Source organism: Hypanus sabinus, chromosome 20, assembly GCF_030144855.1.
Source record: "Hypanus sabinus isolate sHypSab1 chromosome 20, sHypSab1.hap1, whole genome shotgun sequence".
NCBI lineage: Eukaryota > Metazoa > Chordata > Chondrichthyes > Myliobatiformes > Dasyatidae > Hypanus > Hypanus sabinus.
In genome coordinates this window covers 6842429-6865274 of record NC_082725.1, presented here as the reverse complement: position 1 = coordinate 6865274, position 22846 = coordinate 6842429, and the positions used below count along the sequence as shown (strand labels likewise).

The window sequence follows — 22846 nt, the reverse complement described above, 5'->3', positions numbered from 1 at the left end:
GCACATAAACGTGGAATAGCCAGAGGCTTTTTCCCAGGGCTGAAATAGCTAACATGAAAGGTGATAGTTTTAAGGTGTTTGGAAGTAGGTACAACGGGGATGTCAAAGGGAAGTTTTTCCACACAGAGACTGGTGGAATGCACTGCCAGCGATGGTGGTAGAGGCAGATACAATAGGGTCATTTAAGAGACTCTTAAATAGATATATGGAGCTTACAAAAATAGAGGGCTATGTGGCAGGGAAACTTGAGGCAGTTTCTAGAGTAGGTTACATGGTTGGTACAACATTGTGGGCTGAAGGGCCTGTAATGCACTGTAGATTTCTATGTTCTATGTGAAAAGATCTTCCTTGAGAAGAGCAGGCTCTGTCAGTAACCTGACTTTGTGTATCTTTTTTTATAGGGCAGGGCATTTCTACAACCCATACCTCCAATCTCATCTCACACCTGACTCCAAATAGTTTTTGTGGAAGGCATTACCCCAGATTGTGTTTGTCTATTATTGTGACTTAGACGAAGATCACACCACATTTTATGAGCAACTAATGAAGACAATTAGGTAATTGCAAAGGGTTCACAAACTTCTTCTTGCAAATATAATTCTATTACTGATGCTACTTGGGGAATTTTGGACTTTGGAAAATGTGAGACTTTAAAGAGGGTACAGAAGAGGTTCACACAATGATGCCTGGCTAAAAGAGTATTAGCTACAAGGACAGATGGGTACAACTAAGGTTGTTTTCTCTGAAATATCAGAGGCTGATAGAAGACCTAACATAAAGGCATTGAGAATAACATCAGCAAGTTTGCTGACGATACTAAGCTGGGTGGCAGTGTGACATGTGATGGGGATGTTAGGAGAATTCAGGGTGACTTGGATAGGCTGAGTGAGTGGGCAGATACTTGGCAGATGACGTTTAATGTGAATAAGTGTGAGGTTATCCACTTTGGGAGTAAGAACAGGAAGGCAGATTATTATCTGAACAGTGTAGAGTTAGGTAAGGGAGAAATACAAAGAGATCTTGTTCATCAGTCACTGAAGGTGAATGAGCAAGTGCAGCAGGCAGTGAAGAAGGCTAATGGAATGTTGGCCTTTATTACAAAGGGAATTGAGTACAAGAGTGAGAAATCCTCTTGCATTTGTACAGAGCCCTGGCAAGACAACACCTGGAGTATTGTGTACAGTTTTGGTCTCCGGGGTTAAGGAAGGACATCCTGGCTGTAGAGGAAGTGCAGTGTAGATTCACTAGGTTAATTCCTGGGATGTCCAGCCTGTCTTACGCAGAGAGGTAAGAGAGACTGAGCTTGTACACGCTGGAATTAAGGAGATTGAGAAGGGATCTGATTGAAACATATAAGATTATTAAGGGATTGGACAAGATAGAGGCAGGAAATACGTTCCAGATGCTGGGAGAGTCCAGTACCAGGGGGCATGGTTTGAGAATAAGGGGTAGGTCATTTAGGATAGAGTTAAGGAAAAACTTCTTCTCCCAGAGAGTTGTTGGGGTCTGGAATGCACTGCCTCGGAAGGCAGTGGAGGCCAATTCTCTGGATGCTTTCAAGAAGGAGCTAGATAGGTATCTTATGGATAGGGGAATCAAGGGATATGGGGACAAGGCAGGAACCAGGTATTGATAGTAGATGATCAGCCATGATCTCAAAATGGCGGTGCAGGCTCAAAGGGCCGAATGGTCTACTTCTGCACCTATTGTCTATTGTGCTGAGTTCCTCCAGCATTGTGTATGTGTGTGTATGTTGCTCTGGATTTACAGCATCTGTAGAATCTCGTGTTTAACATTTAAATGAATATATTTCAAATGTATGGTGAACAAAATAAGACCATAAGACATCGGAGTAGAATTAAGCAATTCAGCCCAACAAATCTGCACAATCATTCCATCATAGCTGATTTATTATCCCTCACTACCTCATTCTCTTGCCTTCTTAAACCTTTGATGCCTTTACTAATCAGGAACTCATCAGTAAATTCTGCTTTAAGTATATCCAATGACTTTTTTCTGATGACTCTGCCATAGTTGGATGCATCAGCAAGGAGATGAGGCTGAGTACAGGGCTACGGTGGGAAACTTTGTCACATGGTGCGAGCAGAATCATCTGCAGCTTAATGTGAAAAAGACTAAGGAGCTGGTGGTGGACCTGAGGGGGGCTAAGGCACCAGTGACCCCTGTTTCCATCCAAGGGGTCAGTGTGGACATGGTGGAGGATTACAAATACCTGGGGATACAAACTGACAATAAACTGGACAGGTCAAAGAAGACTGAGGCTGTCTACAAGAAGGGTCAGAGCCGTTTCTATTTCCTGAGGAGACTGAGGTCCTTTAACATCTGCCGGACGATGCTGAAGATGTTCTATGAGTCTGTGGTGGCCAGTGCTATCTTGTTTGCTGTTGTGTGCTGGGGCAGCAGGCTGAGGGTAGCAGACACCAACAGAATCAACAAACTCATTCGTAAGGCCAGTAATGTTGTTGGGGTGGAACTAGACTCTCTGACAGTGGTGTCTGAAAAGAGGATGCTGTCCAAGTTGCATGCCATCTTGGACAATGGCTCCCATCCACTCCATAATGTACTGGTTAGGCACAGGAGTACATTCAGCCAAAGACTCATTCCACCGAGATGTAACACTGAGCGTCATAGGAAGTCATTCCTGCCTGTGGCCATTGAACTTTACAACTCCTCCCTCGGAGTGTCAGACACCCTGAGCCAATAGGCTGGTTCCGGACTGATTTCCACTTGGCGTAATTTACTTATTAGTTATGGTTTTATATTGCTATATTTCTACACTATTCTTGGTTGGTGCGACTGTAACGAAACCCAATTTCCCTCAGGATCAATAAAGTATGTCTGTCTGTCTGTTGGCCTCCACAGCCAACTGTGACAATGTATTTCACACATTCATCACTTGCAGACTAAAGAAATTCTGCTTTGTCTCTGTTCTAAATGGACATCCCTCTATTCGGAGGCTGTGCCCTCTGTCCTAGACATCCCCACTCCTGCAAACATCTTTCCATATCCACCCTATCTGGGCCTTTCTCATGAACCTTCTCTGAACCCCCTCTAATGCCAGCACATCATTTTTTAGATGAGGGGTCTAAACTGTTCACAATACTCCAAATGGGGTCTGACCAATGCCTTATAAAGCCTCAAGCATTTCATTCTTTAAGGTGGAGGGTTATATGGGAGGCAGGGTTTAAGGGTCGGCACAACACTGTAGTCTGAAGGGCCTGTACTATGCTGTATTGTTCTATGTTCAATGTTCTATTCTTGATATAATGACAAATTACAATTGTAATTTAAATTCTACACAAAAAAAACAATTTCATAAAGACTGAGTACATAATATTTGGACTTTTTAAATCATATATTTTATAAAACAACATTTCAGTGCAAATTGAAAAATTAAGCCTCCTGTCTCATTGGCCTAAAATCACACCGTGTGAAATAGTCCAATAATAGAAATACATTACACTATTTAAATTATGGGCTTAAAACTATCCAAATGTACATTTCTGGTAAAGATGGCACCTGTATACAACACTCCTTCAGTTGACATCTTTTGGATAGATCATGAAACCATATATTTCACTCCTTTTATGTCTTTTAATTTGTTTTTTGTCTTGAATGCAATTCTAGAACTGTTGGGAGCCTGTGATTTGCAGTTCGGAGATGGTTTGTGTGTTTCAGTGCTCTGCAGTCTCTGAGGGAATTCCAAGAGGTAGAGGCAGCTTGTGGGAACCTTGTGGTGAGAAGGCTGCAAGCTGATGTTTGACTCCATTTCACCGATTAAAGCGACGAGAGAGATTAAAGCATCGGCTGCCTGCCTTTTTAATCGCTGAAGGATCACTCTGCTGCCGGAGAGGGGGAGCCTACCATTTTATCGCTGGTGAGATTGCTCTGCTATGGAGAGGGAGAATGTTGCCCAGCTTTTCTGGACTTGGACTGTGGGCTTTTTTTCCAGTCTTATAGTTTTTTAATTGTGTTTTTCACTTGATCTTTCACGTTTCTTTTCGTGTGCAGGGGAGGGGAATTTGGGGTCCATGTGCCTGTTCTGTTTTGTTCATTTTTTATGCAGGGAGGAGGGATGGGGGGGGGGGGGGGTTTGATGATCATGTTGCATCCTGTTACTCTTGGCTTCGTGGCTATCTGGAGAAGAAGAATTTCAGAGTTGTATACTTTGATAATAAATGAACCTTTGAAACTTTTACTGGTCCATTATAAATATTTATATTTATACTTAAATAAATATTTCATCTGCAGCAAAGTGGCCAAGGACACCCTGAGGTTAAGAAAGGTGGATACAAATGCAAGGAATAATTTCTTCTCTTTCCTATATTAAGTTTTATCATTACAGGGAACTGAGCCAAATAAATTGGTGATTTTTTTTAAAAAATGCATAGTGTTATAATTAGAACATACAAGAGACAAGCCACCGCTCCTCTCCTTTGGGCCAGCTACAAATCAGACAAATATGACAAACCCTAAGATTGCCAAAGTATTTGTTTTTTTTCAATGATTCATTGACACCCTCAATTAGTAGACCAACACCCTTAGGCAATTGTCAAATGTCTCTTATATCATGAAGACTAGACTCTGGGTGCAGTTTTTAAAAAATCTGCCTCTGCTACCAACTTCACACAGGGAGGTATACAGCATAGTTGGGATATATTAGTATGTCTGCTCTATTACTGAAAATGGAAAGATGTATTTCTCCATCAGTCAGGCAGATTACATTTTTTATTCTGTTGTGCCCTGCTGTTTAAAGCATTCACAATAAATGGTGTTTTGTCAGAAAGAAGATGCCCCAAATAGAACATATTTTTTAAAAAGTCGTTGTTCTTCTTAGACATGTGATGTTTTATACAAGTATACAACTTTTAAAATCCATTTTAACAGTTAATTCAAAAATTGTTTTTCCAAAATATAGTTTATTCTTGAACTTTAATTCTCATTCTGATCAGTAACAGCTTATTGTTGTTGTGAAGCCCTGCATTAATGAACCTGCCTTTAGCAGACCCTTCACATGACAGGAGGCCCCTTTTGCTTGTTCATTGGAGATGGACCACCTCCCCAGATTTGATTGGTGAGGAAGTATGATTCCAAAAAACAAGGCTCAGAACACAATACCCTCTGTCTTTAGCTCCAGAAGGCACTGTCTGTTGGTATATAAGCAAAACCGTTTGGAAGCTAGTCTCCCAATAAGCCTTAAATCATTAAGCATGGTGAAATAGCTCCAAGCTATGAAAGGAAATAATAATCAATGCATTCTAAAAAAGAAGAGGGATGCACACTGCAGCATATAAACACAATGCTGCTTTAATTACTCATTTCACTTCTTCTCTATTATGTTGCTTAATCCATCAGATAATGATTCACAAATAATCATCGTAAAACAAGCTCATTAACAAATGATAATCAGTAGACAAGAAGCTGGGCCCATTTTGTCGGAATATCATATGGTCACAGAGTTTTAACTTATGATTTTCTTGTTTTAAATTCATAAATAAAGTCTTAATTGTCACTATTTTAAACTACCAAATCTTTTTTTGTTCAATCAATGCAAGAATTTTAATGATGCAAGAGGAAAAAGATAAACTTTGTATCAAGTAAAAAACATAGTGATTCAGGAATATTGAATGCAGTATTTTTCTGGTTTAGCATTCAAATGTTTCCTTACTTGTAGTGACATTTCAATGCATGCAAAGTGACAAATAAGCAAACTTCATGCATTCTTCCACTTAGTGATGTATTTGAAACTTTCCTTTTCTAAGTTTACTGTGCTAATTGGGTACACACAATAGCAGCAGAGCAATAATGCTATTACTATATATACTCTGAGTTTGGGAGTCACTTACTGAATAAATAAATAAATTAATAAATAATATTTCAAAGATAACATTTAAAATGTAAAAAATAATTTATAAAGGAAACAATCTGGTAACTACCACTGTAAATATTTAAGATCAAACATAACAAATGATGTTGTTGAACTCATACTTATTTAAATATAAGATACATTGGTAAAAAAGTTGAAGATAACATTAAGTTGTTATTTGGGTGCCACGGTAACAGAGGCAATTAGCATGGTGCAGCTTGGGGAGTCGGAGTTCAGAGTTCAGAGTTCAATTCTTCATTAAGTGACTCCCAAACTCAGACTATATATAGCAATAACACTATTGTTCTGCTGCTATTGCTTGTACTCAATTAGAACAATAAACTTAGGAAAGGAAAGTTTCAAATACATTACTAAGTGGAAGAATGCATGGTTTGCTTATTTGTCACTTTGCAAGCATTCAAATGTCACTACAAGTAAGGAAACATTTGAATGCTAAACCAGATAAATACTGTATTGTAGTGGTGTGCAACACGCAGCGCTGAAATAACGACACGTAGTCGATGAGCTGCAGTTGCAAAGAGAGTTTATTCAAACTTCACGGCCTCGCTTTAAAGCCTTCCTGTTCCCGCCCTCCCCAGGCGGGAATGCCGTAGGGGGCACATACTCACAGTCTCGTCCCGCGCGCGGGCTTTTCCCCTTGCTGGTGAAGAAGGCTTGGCACCCTCTTTGGGACCGGCCTCAATGCTGGCGCACGCCACTTTGTGAGCCAGTTCAAGTGCGCTGGGAAGTGGGTCGCCACAGTATTCAATATTCTGAATCACTATGGTTTTTACTTTACACATTCTGTACATTCTCTCTGTGACCATGTGGGTTTTCTCCAGGTGCTCTGGTTTCCTCCCACAGCCCAAAGACATATTGGTTAGTAGATTAATTGGTGATTGTAAATTGTAATATGATTAGGCTAGGATTAAATAGGTGGGTTGCTGGGTAGTGTGGGCAACATTTCTAAATAAAAATAGAAAACTACAAAAATTATATTTTAATGATGAATACAATACTAACTGTATTTACTGAAAAAGAATGACTGCTTACTGGTAATGTAGTAACATATGGAAGGTTATTATATATTGCACAGCAGAAACTATTTGACATTTTCAATGCCACCACAATCATAGCTTCTAGATTGATCAGGGTTCACTTAACATCACTGAATATCTAATACCCTCAGTCTATTAATTCTTACCTGATGAAGAAGATATTCAAACTAAATCAGCTCTCCAGTCAAGTAGAAAAGGATATTTCTTATCTTGTTTTTAAATTAGAAAATAATAAAATATCTCCATGTTTGGTATGGCTTGAGTAGTGTTTTCTATTCTAACTTATCATAGCATGCATAAAGCTACTTATTACAAGACTCAAGATTAATTTGAAAAAGAATGAAAGACCAGAAGAAAAGATTAATTTGATTGAACACAAAAACAGAATTAAGTTATTATATTCATCATACAATAAGCCAATGCAGAAAATTAATAATGAATTCAACACAGTGCTTATGAGAAATAAAATTCATGTAAATAAAGCAATATTGTGATACCTAATCAGAATTCTGTGTATAATAGCAGAAAAAGCATTGATTTTTCTTATTGGAACACCGTTCCTTTCTCCAAATGAAAATATCAAGATAAAAAAAAACAGTATCAGCCTTGATGAGAAGCCATGATTTTTTTCAGCTGCTGAAGGACAATAACAAATGGGGGAAATCAAATATACAACATTTTTTCCAATAAGTAAAACTGTTATCTGACACAAAATGTTGGAGGGATTCAGCAGGTCAGACAGCATCTATGGGAAGGAATAAACAGTTGACGTTTCGAGTAGAGACTCTCATCTACACTGACAGAGAAGCTGTCGTTCCAACCCTAGTATTTAATGTGGTTACCACTGGAAGGGGCTTAAGGATAGTTTAGAGTTTGGTAACAAAAGGGAGAAGAAGTAACACCTTCAAGGTTGAGAACAAATGATTATACCACATAAGATTGCAAAAGAATATTGCAGCATTCTGAATTCTTAACTGCTTGAATTGCATTTATAATCATGTTTGCCACAATGAATTTATTACGTTTAGTTAGAACTTAAAAAAAAAACAATTTTTTATGCCTTCCCAAACATTGCATCATTTTATGTAGGACTGGGAAAGGGTTTCAGCCCGAAATCTCTTTATTCCACTCCAGATGCCATCTGATCTGCTGAGTTCCTGCACCATTTTGTGTGTGTTACTCTAGATTTCCAGCATCTGCAGAATCTCGTGTTTATCTATTAATATATTCTGCATTGAGTAACACAGTGCTATGGCAAGTTGCTGCTAGACAATTTCAGCCATCCAGGTTCAGTCCTAACCTCCAGTGGTGCTAGTAGACTCTGAATTTACTCACCGTGAACACATGGGTTTTCCCTGCATGCTCTAGTTTCCTCTCAATCCCAATAACTGTTTGGTAGGTCAATTGGCCAATGCAAATCACAGATTTGGAGATGAGTAGTAAAATTTGGGACATGCTGACAGGAGTGTTGAGTGAGTTCGGAAAATGTGACTACCAATATTCAAACCTTCAATATTTTATTTGCTCTTGTGAACCTGTTCTACAAAGCATTAAAGCAATCTCAAATCAATGATAGCATAGTTCTTGATGTTAACTACATGTAAAATAGAGAGTTGTACTTAGTGTACGAGGCAGTTTTTCGATTCCAGCACAAATCAACGTGTTGGATAAAGATTACTGGGTTTCCTGGCTGAAGTTGATTTTTGATATGGTGCTTTAATAGATAATATACTCCGTGGCCACTTTATTAGGTACACCTGCTTGTTAATGCAAATATCTAATCAGCTAATCATATGGCAGCAACTCAATGCATAAATGCATGCAGACATGGTCAGAGGTTTAGTTGTTCAGATCAAACATCAGAATGGGGAAGAAATGTGATTTAAGTGACTGTCTCTGTGGAATGATTGTTGGTGCCAGAAGGGGTGATTTGAGAATCTCAGAAATTGCTGATTTCCTGAAACTTTCATGCACAACAGTCTCTAGAGTTTACAGAGAATGGTGTGAAAAACAAAAAAAAAATCATCCAGTTGAGTGGCAGTTCTGTGAGGAAAAAATGCTTTGTTAATGAGAAAGGTCAGTGGAGAATGGTCAGTCTGGTTCAAAATGACAGGAAGGTGACAGTATCTCAAATAACCACACAACAGTGGTTTGCAAGGAGCATCTCTGAACGCACGAGTCAAAAGTTGAATGGATGGGCTACAGCAGCAGAAGACCACAAATATACACTCAGTGGCCACTTTGTTAGGTACATTCCTGTACCTCAAAGTGGCTACTGAGTAAAGGCGATTTATTTGATCCTATCAGAATAACAGCTCAATAAATATAGGTACCAGAAAATAATCATATCAGGTCTATTAATTAGCACCATTGAACCAAGCTTGGTTTCAGCTAGTTTTAAAAGAACATATGTTTAAAATAAACAAATACAATGCTATCAATGATCTGAAATATGTCTGCAGCTACACATCGACTCAGGGATGCTTTGGCATCTGTACACCCCTAGGGGGCAACTATGTTTCAGCTGTTTGCATTTTTTAGTTTCCCAAATTTTAATTCTAGACAGTGCTATACCTTAAAAACTGCCATGATTTGTTCAAATAAATAGTGATCATATAGTGTGTAAGCTCTAAAAATCATCACATAATATGCATTATCACACTGTACATTAAAGAAATTAGACCAACTTGGTATTTTAGAAGGTGAAAGAGAGTGAGAATGCAGCAGATTCCCTTGCCACTCATAGCCACATTTATCCAGAAGCAGAATGATAGCATATTTACTATTTCATTAGTTACTCACATGTCTGTCACATGCAAGGATCAATATCTTAACAGTAGTGGAATAATGAAAAGAAAAGGGAAATTAATTTCAGAATACTCTTTGAGTAAGATAGACCTACTTTTGGATGTTATTACTTTATGATGGGTCTACCTACTGTACTTTCCCAGGACACCTGGTAGCAATACTGCTGTATCCTAAGAATTGCTAGTGACCAGAAAATGCAATTAATGAATGATTTTGTGAGTAAAACTTACTTTGTAAAGTCTGAATACTAAACACAAAGTATGCCAAGAGTTTGAAGGAGACTCTCCGCTTTCCACAGCTACAAGTTCAAATGGAGAATCTATTCTTAAGACTCCTAACCAAGTCAGTCACAACAAGTTCTAAAGAGTTTGGTCTAATTATGTAAGGAAGAGAACTTTCATAGAATTTAAAGATACTGTACCTATGAAGGGTATTGGCAGTGTGATTACCTTCCTTCTCTCAAGAACAACTCTCTCTGGAGTGAAGGTGGATGAGAGATGATGATGGAGGTGTACAAGATGATAAAAGGCATAGATCCAGTGCATAATGAGACTTTTATTCCCAGGGCAGAAATGGCTCATACAAGCTGGCATAATTTTAAGGTGATTAGAGGAAAGTACAGGGGAGAGGTCCGAGGCTAATTCTTTACAAAAAGAGTGGTGAGTGCATGGAACGAAAGCCCTGTCAGGGTTAGTGGTAGAAGCATATATATTTGGAGTATTTAAAAAAATCTTAGATAGGCATATGAATGATATAAAAATAGAGGGTCATGTAGGTGGGAAGGTTTGGACTAATCCTTGAGTGGATTACATGTCACGGGCCAAAAGGCCTGTACTGTGCTGAAGTGTTACATGTTCTGACTCACAATTATGCCTCCATTTAAAGATTACAAATTTTGTTTAGCAAAAAGCTAGATGGTGCCTTTATTGAATAATTGTATTAAAGGATATTATACTTAAATTTTTATCACTAAAAATATAGACATCTTACAGGCAAAATTAGACTTCAACAAAAAATTGGTATAATGGGCAGAATGAATTTCTTCAGATAGCAGAAACTTTATTGAAATAGAAACAAAAATGAGTGAACATGTATTCATGAAGATACACACAAAGTTAGATAAGGTTTGCATTTGATCATTTTGTATTTTACCATCAGGGGTTTAATCCACTTCACACTTTACTTAGGTTTGTTCCCCATCCTAAATCTTAATTAGTTCAGGCAACCCACACAAAATACTGGAGGAACTCAGCAGGCTAGGCAGCATCGGTGGAAAATAGTACTGTCAATGTTTCTGGCCAAAACCCTTCAGCAGTCCATCGATGCTGCCTGGGCTGCTGAGTTCCTCCAGCATTTTGTGTGTGTTGTTCGGATTTCCAGCTTCTGCAGATTTTCTCGTTTGTGTCTTAATTAGCTCAAGCCATTTTGGACTAAGCATCAATGGTCTGGATTACAAAGAAACTAATTAACGCTATCACATTATTTCAAGTCAAAATCAATAATGGTCAGGTTAAATGTTCTTTGGTAACTAATGTCTACTGAACCATCACCTTGAATTAGTCGTTGTAGCTACCTTTCCTTATAGAAGCCCAAATAAACTCACTGTGATTTCATTAACAATATAATTGAAAAACTAGTATTTTCAGGATTTTCCAAGGGTCCAGCTTGACAGCAGTAGCAAATATAAAACTTCTATAAACTTTCAGAAAGCCTTTGATAAAGTCCCACATAGGAGATTAGTGGGCAAAATTAGGGCACATGGTATTGGGGGCAGAGTACTGACATGGATTGAAAATTGGCTGGCTGACAGGAAACAAAGAGTAGCGATTAACTGCTCCATTTTGGAATGGCAGGCTGTGACTAGTGGGGTACCGCAAGGTTCAGTGCTGGGACCGCAGGTGTTTACAATACACATTAATGATTTAGATGAAGGGATTAAAAGTAACATCAGCAAATTTGCTGATGACACAAAGCTGGGTGACAGTATGAAATGTCAGGAGGATGTTATGAGAATGCAGGGTGACTAAGACAGGCTAGGTGAGTGGGCGAATGTATGGCAGATGCAGTTTAATATGGATAAATGTGAGGTTATCCACTTCAGTGGCAGGAACAGGAAGGCAGATTACTATCTAAATGGAGTCAAGTTAGGAAAAGGGGAAGTACAACGAGATCTAGGTGTTCTTGTACATCAGTCAATGAAAGCAAGCATGCAGGTACAGCAGGCAGTGAAGAAAATGGCATGCAGGCCTTTATAACAAGAGGAATTGAGTACAGTCGTAAAGAGGTCCTTTTGCAGCTGTACAGGGCCCTGGTGAGACCCCACCTAGAGTATTGTGTGCAGTTTTGGTCTCCAAATTTGAGGAAGGACATTCTTGCTATTGAGGGAATGCAGCGTAGGTTCACAAGATTAATTCCCGGAATGGCGGGACTGTCATATGACATATGACTGTCATATGAAAGATTGGAGCGACTGGGCTTGTATACACTGGAATTTAGAAGGATGAGAGGGGATCTGATTGAAACATATAAGATTATTAAGGGATTGGACACGCTGGAGGCAGGAAGCATGTTCCTGCTGGTGGGTGAGTCCAGAACTAGAGGCCACAGTTTAAGAATAAGGGGTAGGCCATTTAGAACAGAGATGCGGAAAAACTTTTTCACCCAAAGAGTGGTGGATATGTGAAATGCTCTGCCCCAGAAGTCAGTGGAGGCCAAGTCTCTGGATGCTTTTGAGAGAGTTAGATAGAGCTCTTATAGATAGTGGGGCCAAGGGATATGGGGAGAGGGCAGGAATGGGGTACTGATTGTGTATGATCAGCCATGATCATAGTGAATGGCAGTGCTGGCTAGAAGGGCCAAATGGCCTACTCCTGCACCTACCGTCTATTGTCTATTTTAGGTGCATAGAAGATGAAGTGGATATGGAGGCACTCAAGCCAGAAAAAGAAGGGAGCAAAGATGAGAGTTAGGGGTTGCTGTGCATTGGAAGATCACACATCAGACAAAAGGAGTTTGTGGGAAAATAAAAGTAGAGAAGGAGGAAGAGAAATGCTGGATGGGAGAGCGAGTGGAGAATGATAGTTCAAAAAAAAAAGGGAGAGGGAATGAGTGAGAAGCAATAATGGATGGAGATAAGAAAGCATCTCAAAACTGGAATTGGGTTGGAGAAATCTTGTACTCAAAAAAGAAACTTTATTACACAAAGTAAAAAATAGTACAAAATTCCTTATATTCTTAGTATCATTTAGTCAATACATTCAATAGTGTTTTGTTTTAAATCATTGTAGCATTGCCACTCAAGTGGCCACTTGAGGCAATACACTCTTTCACTGTTTGAGGGGTTTCCCCACTCAAAGCAGCTACTCCATGTTCTGTTGCAGAAGCATCCAATACTGGTCTTTCCTCACAGATACTTTGCATTGCCTTCCCCAAGCTTCAGTGCATCCCTTGGTACATACTCCTGCAGTCTGGAATATGTTAATCTGCAGCATTCCCTTACAGAAACTTACTGTACTGGAACACCAGGTTTCAGTCAGACCAAAGCGTATCTTTCACTGAGGTGATGATCTTCCAGCAGCACTCTGTTCCTGGGAACAGCCTGTAGTTCAGAGAATCCTCTTTTATGGGACAAACCAAGACAAGGAGCTTTGCATCCTTCTTAACACCCTCGTAACAAATCCAGTCTGCAAAGAGGTGGGTGACTTCTCCACAATACTTTAGTTCCAAGGGAAGTATGCATTGTGTATGACTATATGGGAAGGATCTGACCAGATGGGACCATTCTCACTACCAACCAAATGAGGTCTTGATGAACTTTGGCAATGTGACATCCTGCCATATGATTTGGACAATTTGCTCGGGAAACCACCTCTTAGCATCTGCAACACCAGGTAGAGCATCAACCTGTAGTGACACTTGTTGCCCACACACTTTGGTTCCTCGCACTGCCTGATGCAGCCACATACAAAGGTGGTCATTAGTAAGGGGGCATTGTTGGGTTCACTTTCTCCCCCGTTATCCATGGACTTGTGCATTGTGACCCATCGGAACTATTCTATCTTGGACTTGGGTGGGGGAAGTTCCTATAAAACTTGGTAGAAGTTTTATAGGAACATAAAATAAGCTCAGTAATGAATATACATTTTAAAGTAAAGCCAAAGGAAATGGACAAAAGAAGGAGAAAGAAGACTGTTATAATAGAGCTTTGCACTTTACTGCCTCAATGTGACAGCTTGGGTGAGGCATGAAAGAAGGAGGGGGGTGTTTAGCAAAGGTAAGCTATTACTACTAGGTTCTTTAAGGAGCTTGATGTAATTGGAGAGGCGCAAATTAAACCATGGATTACATAACCTTACCTATAAGTAATATCCACCCAGAATACTGTAAAGCTCAAAAGAACATAAGACATGGGAGCAGAATTAGGCCATTCAGCTTATCAAGTCTACTCCACCATTCTAGCATGGCTGATTTATATTCCCTCTCCTGCCTTCTCATAAGCTTTGATGCCCTTACTAATCAAGAACTTATCTACCTCTGCTTTAAATATACCCAATGACTTGGTCTCCATAGGCACCTGTGGCAGTGAATTCCACAGATTCACCACCCTCTGGCTAAAGCAATTCTTCCTCATCTCTGTTGTAAAGGGACATCCTTGCATTCTGAGACTGTCCCACACTGTAGGAAATATCCTCTCCATGTCCACACCATCCAGACTCTAGGATGAGAGGTTTCATGATGGAAGGTGGGAGAAAATCAGCAGCCACCCAACATCTCTGCAACTCTTCTGCACCCACAGAAAGATAGCACTGAAAATGTTAAAAATGAATCAAAATTGGGTTTATTATAACTGGCATGTATGTGATATTTGTTAAATTTGTTAATGCATTGACATTCTGATGATTTGCATTTTCTGCAGTAATGCCCATTATCATCCAGGTCAAGGAATTGCACTTAAGGGGTACTGTGAGCTTTTCTGTAATTGATAATCACCCAAAAAAATGGTTTCATGGTTAGATGCTGTATTATTTTGCATATAACTGTAATGATCACCAAGCTTTTTCATTAGTATAGAATTATAGTTATGGCATGGTAGCAAAGCGGTTAGATTACAGTGCTAGTGATCACTGATTGGAGTTCGACTCCCTCAGATGTCTGTACGGAGTTTACACATTTTCCTCATGACCAAGTGGGTTTACTCCGAGTATTCTGGTTTCCATCCACATTCCAAAGACCTACAAGTTAGTAAGGATTAGTAAGTTGTGGGCATGCTGTGTTAGCACCAGAAGCATGGTGACACTTGTGGGCTGCCCCAACACATCCTCTGACTGAATTGGTTGTTGATACAAAACGATGCATTTCATTATATGTTTCAATGTAAATACAACAAATAAAGCTATCTCTTTAACTCCATGTAAAATTTAAGTAAAGGTTATTACTACAGGTATTGGAATCCTGACTGCTTTTCATTGCTTACTAGCCTAATTGAAGTATGGATGTCCATCTGTCAGCCTGGTTGATACCAGCGAGCACAGAAGAATCTGAAACAATTTAACCTGTATGGTTCACAATATCTATATATAAACTTGCTTATTCAACTCTTAAATGTTGCTGCTAAAGAAGGTGGTGTTGTTAAACCGTAATATATTACACCTTTTTTCACAACTACTACAGTATGAATACATTGCATACATCCAACTCAAACTCATAAATTCAAAGAATAAATTGTTACCTTCCACTTTATCTGAACAAAGTTCCTTGGACTTCTCTCGCACCATTTTAGGAATAAGTACATCCTTCTCCACGTGCCGCAAATATTGCGTCTCTGAGAAATAAAAGTGGAAACATTAACAGCTGCTGTGCAGAAAGTAGGCAGCAGAAGAATGCCGGGATTTTACTCCAACAATCAGATTTGCTGATTAAGCAACTGTGTGACTCAGTAATTTTGATTTAGTAATGTTGATTTAGTGCCCAAAGGCCTTAAGACATAGGAACAGAATTAGGCCATTGGTCTATTGAGTCTGCTCTGCCATTCAATCATGGCTGATCCTTTTATCCCCTTCTCAGCCCCACTCCCCGGCTTTCTCCCTGTATCCTTGTAACCTTTGATGCCGTGTCCAATCAAGAACCCATCAACCTCTGCCTTAAATACACCCAACGACCTGGTCTCCACAGCTGCCTGTGGTAACAAATTCCATAACTTGACCATCCTTTGGCTAAAGAAATTTCTTTGCATCTATTTTAAATAGATGTCCCTCGATCCTGAGGCTGTGCCCTCTTATGTGCCCACTCCCCCACCATGGGAAACATCCTTTCCACATCTACTCTGTTTTGGTCTTTCAATATTCAAAAAGCTTCCATGACATTCCCCCACCTCATCCTTCTAAATTCCAGCAGGTTAAAAACCCAGAGCCATCAAACATTCCTTGTTTGATACCCCTTTCATTCCTGGAATAGCCACAGCTCTACACACTGTTCTGACACATCTGGAGAAGGATGTTTATGTGATAATGCTGTTCTTGGACTACAGTTTAGTATTCAACAGCATAATTCTCTGCAGTCTTGACAAGAAACTCAGGGACCTCAGCCTTGTGCAACTGGATCCTGGACTTCCTGTCAGATCGCCGGCAGGTGGTAAGAGTGGGCTCCCTCACTTCTGACCCTCTGACCTTCAACACAGGTGCCCCTCAGGGCTATGTACTACACCCCCTCTTTTACTCTCTGTATACCCATGACTGTATTACCACCCACAGCTCCGATCTGCTAAATAAATTTGCAGATGATACTACATTGATTGGCCTAATCTCAAATCATAATGAGGCAGTTTACAGAGGAGAAGTCATCTCCCTGGCACAGTGGTGTCAAGAAAACAATCTCTCCCTCAATGTCATAAAAACAAAGCGGCTAGTTGTGGATTACAGGAGGAATGGAGACTGGCTAACCCCTATTGACATCAATGGACCTGGGTTGAGAGGGTGAACAACTTTAAGTTTCTCGGCATCCACATCACCAAGGATCTCACGTGGTCTGTACATACTAGGTGTGTGGTGAAAACAGCACACCACCACCTCTTTCACCTCAGACAGTTGAAGAAGTTTGGTATGAGCTCCCAAATCCCAAGAACTTTCTAAAGGGCATCCTGACTGGCTGCTTCACTGCCTGGTATGGGAACTATACTTCCCTCAATTGAAGGACTCTGCAGGGAGTGGTGCAGACAGCCCAGCATATCTGTAGATGTAAACTTACCACTGTTGGTGGTGTTGTGCTGTTTTCAGGATATTTACAAAGACAAGTGTGCAAAAAGGGCCCAAAGGACCATTGGGGATACGAATCACCCAAACCACAAACTGTTCCAGCTGCTACCATCAGGGAAACTCTACTGCAGGACGAACAGGTTCTGGGACAGCTTCTTTCACCAGGCCAACAGTCTAGTTAATTCATGCTGATACAATTCCTATATTATATTGACTGTCCTGTGGTACATACTATTTTTCACAAATTACTATAAATTGCACATTGCACATTTAGACAGAGACGTAACATAAAGACCTTTACTCCTCATGTATATGAAGGATGTAAGTAATAAAGTCAATTCAATTCATCCTTGTGAACCTCCTCTGAATGCTCTCTAATGCCAGCATACCTTTTCTTAGATGAGGAGCCCAAAACTGTTCAGAATACTCAAGGTGAGGACTCACAGGTGCCTTATAAATCCTCAGCATCATACCCCCACTCTTGTAATCTAGACGTCTTAAGATGAATGCTAACATTGCATTTGCCTTCCTCACCACAGATACAACCTGTTCTACACAAGGACTCCCAAGTCTGATTTTTGGATTTTCTCCCTGTTCAGAAAATAGTCTGCAAAATTATTTCTACTTCCAAAGAGCATGATTACGCATTTTCCAACTTTGTATTTCATTTGCCACTTTCTTGCCCAGTCTCCTAATGCAGCCCTTCCGCAGCCTACCTGTTTCCTCAAAACTATCCGCCCCTCCACCAATTTTCATATCAACTGCAAACTTAGTAACAAAGCCACCTATTCTATCATCTAAATCATTGATATACACCATACAAAGAAGCGGTTCCAACACCGACCCCTGCGGAACACCTCTAGTCACTGGCAGCCAACTAGAAAAGGATCCTTTTGTTCCCGCTCGCCGCATCCTACCAATCAGCTAATTTTCTAATCATGCCATTAACTTTCCTGTAATACTATGGGCTCTTAACTTGGTAAGTAGCCTCATGTGCAGTACCTTATCAAAGGACTCTGAAAAACCAAATATACAACATTCACTGCATCCCCTTTATCGATCCTATTTGTAATCTCCTCAACAAATTCCAACAAGTTCATCAGGCAACATTTCTCCTTAAGGAAACCATGCTGACACTGTCCGATCTTGTCCTGTGTCACCAAGTCAGTGTCACTTGGGTCCTTAGGAAATGAATCACCCACCACCTTTGGGTGTTCCAGTTTTCTCCCACATTTCAATGATGTACAGGTTGGGGTTACTGCGTGGTGGGCATGCTATGTTCATGCTAGAGGCGTGGCAGCACCTGCAGACAGCCCCCAGCACATCCTCATACTATGATGGTTGTTAATGGAAACTACGCATTTCATTGTACATATGACAAATAAACCTAATATTTACATTGTTCATTCAATTAATCTGAACATTAACTGTGCCAACAGTTTCTTAAATAATTTTTCCAACCCACCACCATTCAATCAAAAAACTTAACAACCTACAAGGAATGCAAATGGCCAAAGAAAGTCAAGGTATACAGTTAATGGAATTATTAATGTGCACCGTAATTAAACCTCAAAGTTCAAAGTAAATTTATTATCTAAGTACCTACTAAGTTGCCATATACAATCAAGAAATTTGTTTTCTTGCAGGCATACTCAGAAAATCCAAGAAACATAACAGAATCTATGAAAGACCACACTCAACAGGGCGGACAAACAATTTGTAAAAGACAACAAACTATGCAAATACAAAATCCTGCTTATCTACGCATTTCATTAGAACAACTTAGCTCCAGACTTAAACATAACCTTGGCCCAAATGTGAGGCAAAGAGTTAGTCCTCCTTTTAATCAGTACAGCATTTCACTGAAGGTGCGATCAAAGGGCCTTGATAAAACTGCCATCAATGAGTATAAAAAGCATTCAATGGCTAGAGTCACACTTAGCACCAGGATGATGCTTGGAGTAGCTGAAGGTTAATCAGCTCCAGAACAACAGTGCAGGAGTGACTCAGAGAAGTGTGAAAGGATCAACCATCTTAATCTGCCTCGTTAATTACCATGCCTCCATCAAAAGATCAATAGCTAATAAACATACCTTGTTCATAACTGCACAATGTTTTATTCTATTCACAACTATTCAGAGAATGAAGCCTTCCATTGCTACAAGCAATAAGATTTGAAATAATATAAGCATGGGCTAGAGAGGCACAAATAATATGCAGATTAATCTCAGACTACGACGATGACTATGGATATACTGTGGTGAGCGACACACTGCCTGACTCCTTACCCGGATGAAAAAACTGCAACAACATGGAGAAACTCAAGGCCATCAAGGGGCAAAGAAGTCCACTTGATTAGCAATCCATTTAACAACTTGAAACACTGATTCCCTTCCCAATTGGTTCACTGTGGTGCAGTGTGTACCATCTATAAAATACCCTGTGGTTGGTTATTCAATAAGGCAATTTTGACAATGCCTCCCAAAAGTACAATCTTCACCCCAAGATGGCCAAGAGCAGCAGTGACAAGGATTACCTTCACCTCCCTCCAAGAGGACCACTACTTTGTTGTGGTTTGGAGGCTTGCATACCTCAATGATCTGGAGAGCTATGTTGGCTGGAGACAGGGGTTTGTGCTTTGGCTCTTGGTCGGGTCACCCATGACGAACAGGTTAAAGGTCCTCCAGGTTCAGGGGTTCAGCTCAGAGCTAACAACCCTAAATGGTAAAACAAAACTGTTACGGAAACAGTGATAAAGAATCCTTCTACACTTGAGTGTGATGGTATTCCTGAGACTCCACCTGCGATTTGCATGACTGACAATAGTGAAAAAAGAGAGGAAGCTACTTACACAATTAAGGAAAGCCTGAACACTGCCACAGAGATTATTGGAACCCTAGACACCAGTGCTGTAACAGACAGTAAGTATTTTCACCTCTAAGTCACACATAATCCTTACATCCTTATATAGCACTGGTCTACTAGTCATTGGGTCCACAGCTTAGAACTTCTCCCCTAAATGCATCATGGAAGTACTTTCATCAGAGAGACACAGAGGTTCTCCACAATATTGGCTGGCCTTCTGAACAATGCCTACAACTAGAAAATGAATTAAAAACAAAATGTCCTACCGAAAAAGTGCGATATAAGAATAAACAGCCGTTCATTACACGATGAAAATGAGTATCATTTACATTGCTCAACTTTAAATTAACAGAAATTGTATGGACAAAAATTACTCTGAAAGTTTTCAGAAGGACCAGATTTGTGATTACATCAATACTGTTCACAGTTGAATTTTTAATACTCATAACAAGGATAGCAGTATTTTTAATTTAGACTGCTAAAGTTATAAAAAAAAAGCTCTGCCCAGGAAGGATCACAAACATTAAATTGTTTCATTTAGCACTTTGAGATCAAGTTAAGTGTTCTGAAACTGAACACACCCTAAAACATAAAAGTAGCTAAGTCAATCAGACACAGCCACAATCTTACTTAGAGGAGTGATTTAGCACATCGGCCTCAGTGAACTTTAAGACTGGAGGCTTCAGTGATAACAATGAAGAAACATAAACTCACCATTTAAATTAAGGGTTCCCAACCTGTTTTTATGCCATAGACTCTTACCATTAATCTAAATCCATGGACCCGAGGTTGGGAACACCTGATTTAAATTAATTCAGTAAAAGGCAAAAGTAAAATAATAAAAACTGAATTCTTAAAAACAGCAGAAAATGCTTCAGTTTCATGAGAAGCTGGGAAGCATCAGAAAGAAAAAAAAAGGTGTATTTCAACTGATTTATATTGAACAAATCTATTTAAGTATGTGCTTTTTTTCCATATTAGGATTAGTTTGCACTGCAAATCCTGATGGAAAATTTCATAGAACTCAAATTTATCAACACTTAATCGTCACTTCTAATGAAATTTTCACCCTTGGTACTGAATTTATTGCACATTTTGTTCTGAAGATCTGTAATCTGGTTAAAATAGATTCTGACTATGCTCAGCCCAACTAAATATTCAGCTTTTGTGTAAAATGTGCATGGGAAGTAACATTCAACTAACAGTGAAATAGATTTGTTGAAGGTATTTAAAATTATGACTGACCTGGAATCCTTAATAACAGAATGAATTTTCTACTGCAAAATGCCATGGCAACTGAGTTATTGAACACAACCATGGCTGATCTAGATTTTGCCATCATCATCAAGAAAGGAGAGAAGTCCAACTCTGGTAATTACAGAGGGGTCTCTTGGATTGGAATATATAATTGTTATTTTCCTTCTAATTTAACTCATACATGTGTAATTGTTGAGTGTAATTTTTCTGGATCTTTCTGGAAACAACCTGGTTTCAGTGGTGGGTATTGCTTCGCTTGAATAGGGGCTGTCTTATTGGTTAATTAAAGCAATGAAATTTGAATTTATCACCAGGTGCTGCCACGACCCAGGCTATGCTCTTGACTTGTTGCTGCCATCAGGAAAAAGATACAGGAGTCTCAGGACTCACACCACCAGGTTCTGGAACAGTTAATACCCTCCAACCATCAGGCTCTTGAACCAAAGGGGAAACTTCACTCAACTTCACTTGCCTAATCATTGAAATGTTCCCACAACCAATAGACTCACTTTCAAGGATTATTCTTTTCATTTTCTCAATATTTATTGTTTATTTATTTATTATTTCTTTCTTTTTGTATTTGCACAATTTGCACGTTGTCTTCTGCACGTTCGATGAATGCTCTAGTTGGGCAGTCTTTCATTGATTCTGTCATTGTTATTGTTTTATAGATTTATTGAGTATGCCCACAAAAAACGAATCTCAGGGTTGCATATGGTGACGTATGTGTACTTTGGTAATAAATTTACTTTGAATGAAATTTACTGTTATCAGCAATCTGCAATCTAGTATAAGAGGACCTGATCACATTGGTTCTTTCTCTGTTTCTTCATCTACCCCTTCTGCAACCGTGTCTCCCCACCACTCCCCCCGTCTCTGTCACTCTTTCTCTCTCTCGCTCTTTCCCCATACATCTTCTTCATTCTTGTAATGCTTAATAAACAATCATAACCTCCAAGTTTTATGCCTCATCCTTGACTTCCAAAGAACCTCAGACCAAAAACATAAGGATCCAACAGTCTCTCTGCTATCTGGTGCAGGGAAAGCCCTTGCAAGGATCCTTCATAACTCCCTTCTTCATAAAGAAAGTTCTCCTTCTATCAAAGGCTAGTATGAACCTGATTTTCATCATATTTTTAAGGTAATCGGAGGAAAGTATGAGGGGGGTGTCAGTTGGATTTTACAAAAAAAATGGTTACTGCATGGAGTATAGTGGCCCTGGGTGATAGTAGAGGCAGAGACATTTAAGAGACTCTTAATTAGGTACACAGATGATTATTAAAAAAATGGAGGGCTATGTGGAAGGGAAAGGTAGGATTGATCTTGGAGTAAGATAGGCAGCATAGTAACATAGTATTTAGCACAATGCTTTTCAGTACGGGCGACCTGGGTTCAATTCCCAGCGCTGCCTGTAAGGAGTTTGTACATTCTCCCTATGAATGCAAGGTTTTTTCCAGGTGCTCCAGTTTTCTTGCACAGTCTAAAAACATACTGGTCAGTGGGTTAATTGGTCATTGTAAATTGTCCTGTGATTAGCCTAGGGAATTGGGGGATTGCTGGGTGGCATAGCTTGAAGGGTTGGAAGGGCCTATTCCACTCTGTATCTGAATAAAAATAAAAAATAAAATTAAATGCCGGCAGAACATAATGGGCTAAAGGACTTGTATTGTGCTGTACTGTTCTGTGTTCTATGACACAACACAAGAGAGCAGCAGCATTCA

General features: G+C 39.6%; 1 protein-coding gene and 1 long non-coding RNA gene across 3 annotated transcripts in view; one reads left to right on the top strand and one right to left on the bottom strand.

Moving 5' to 3' along the window:
- LOC132378257 (uncharacterized) overlaps positions 1 to 4088 on the top strand; it is a 28013-nt gene extending 23925 nt beyond the window's left edge. For both annotated transcript variants that reach the window (XR_009506949.1, XR_009506950.1), the window contains exons 2-3: positions 402 to 557; positions 3649 to 4088. This is a non-coding gene — a long non-coding RNA (uncharacterized LOC132378257). The remainder of the gene's footprint in view (positions 1 to 401; positions 558 to 3648) is intronic.
- cmc1 (C-x(9)-C motif containing 1) overlaps positions 1 to 22846 on the bottom strand; it is a 73234-nt gene that overhangs the window by 30091 nt on the left and 20297 nt on the right. The window contains exon 2 of the mRNA XM_059945019.1: positions 15482 to 15574. Coding sequence (XP_059801002.1) covers positions 15482 to 15574 — 93 coding nt within the window. The remainder of the gene's footprint in view (positions 1 to 15481; positions 15575 to 22846) is intronic.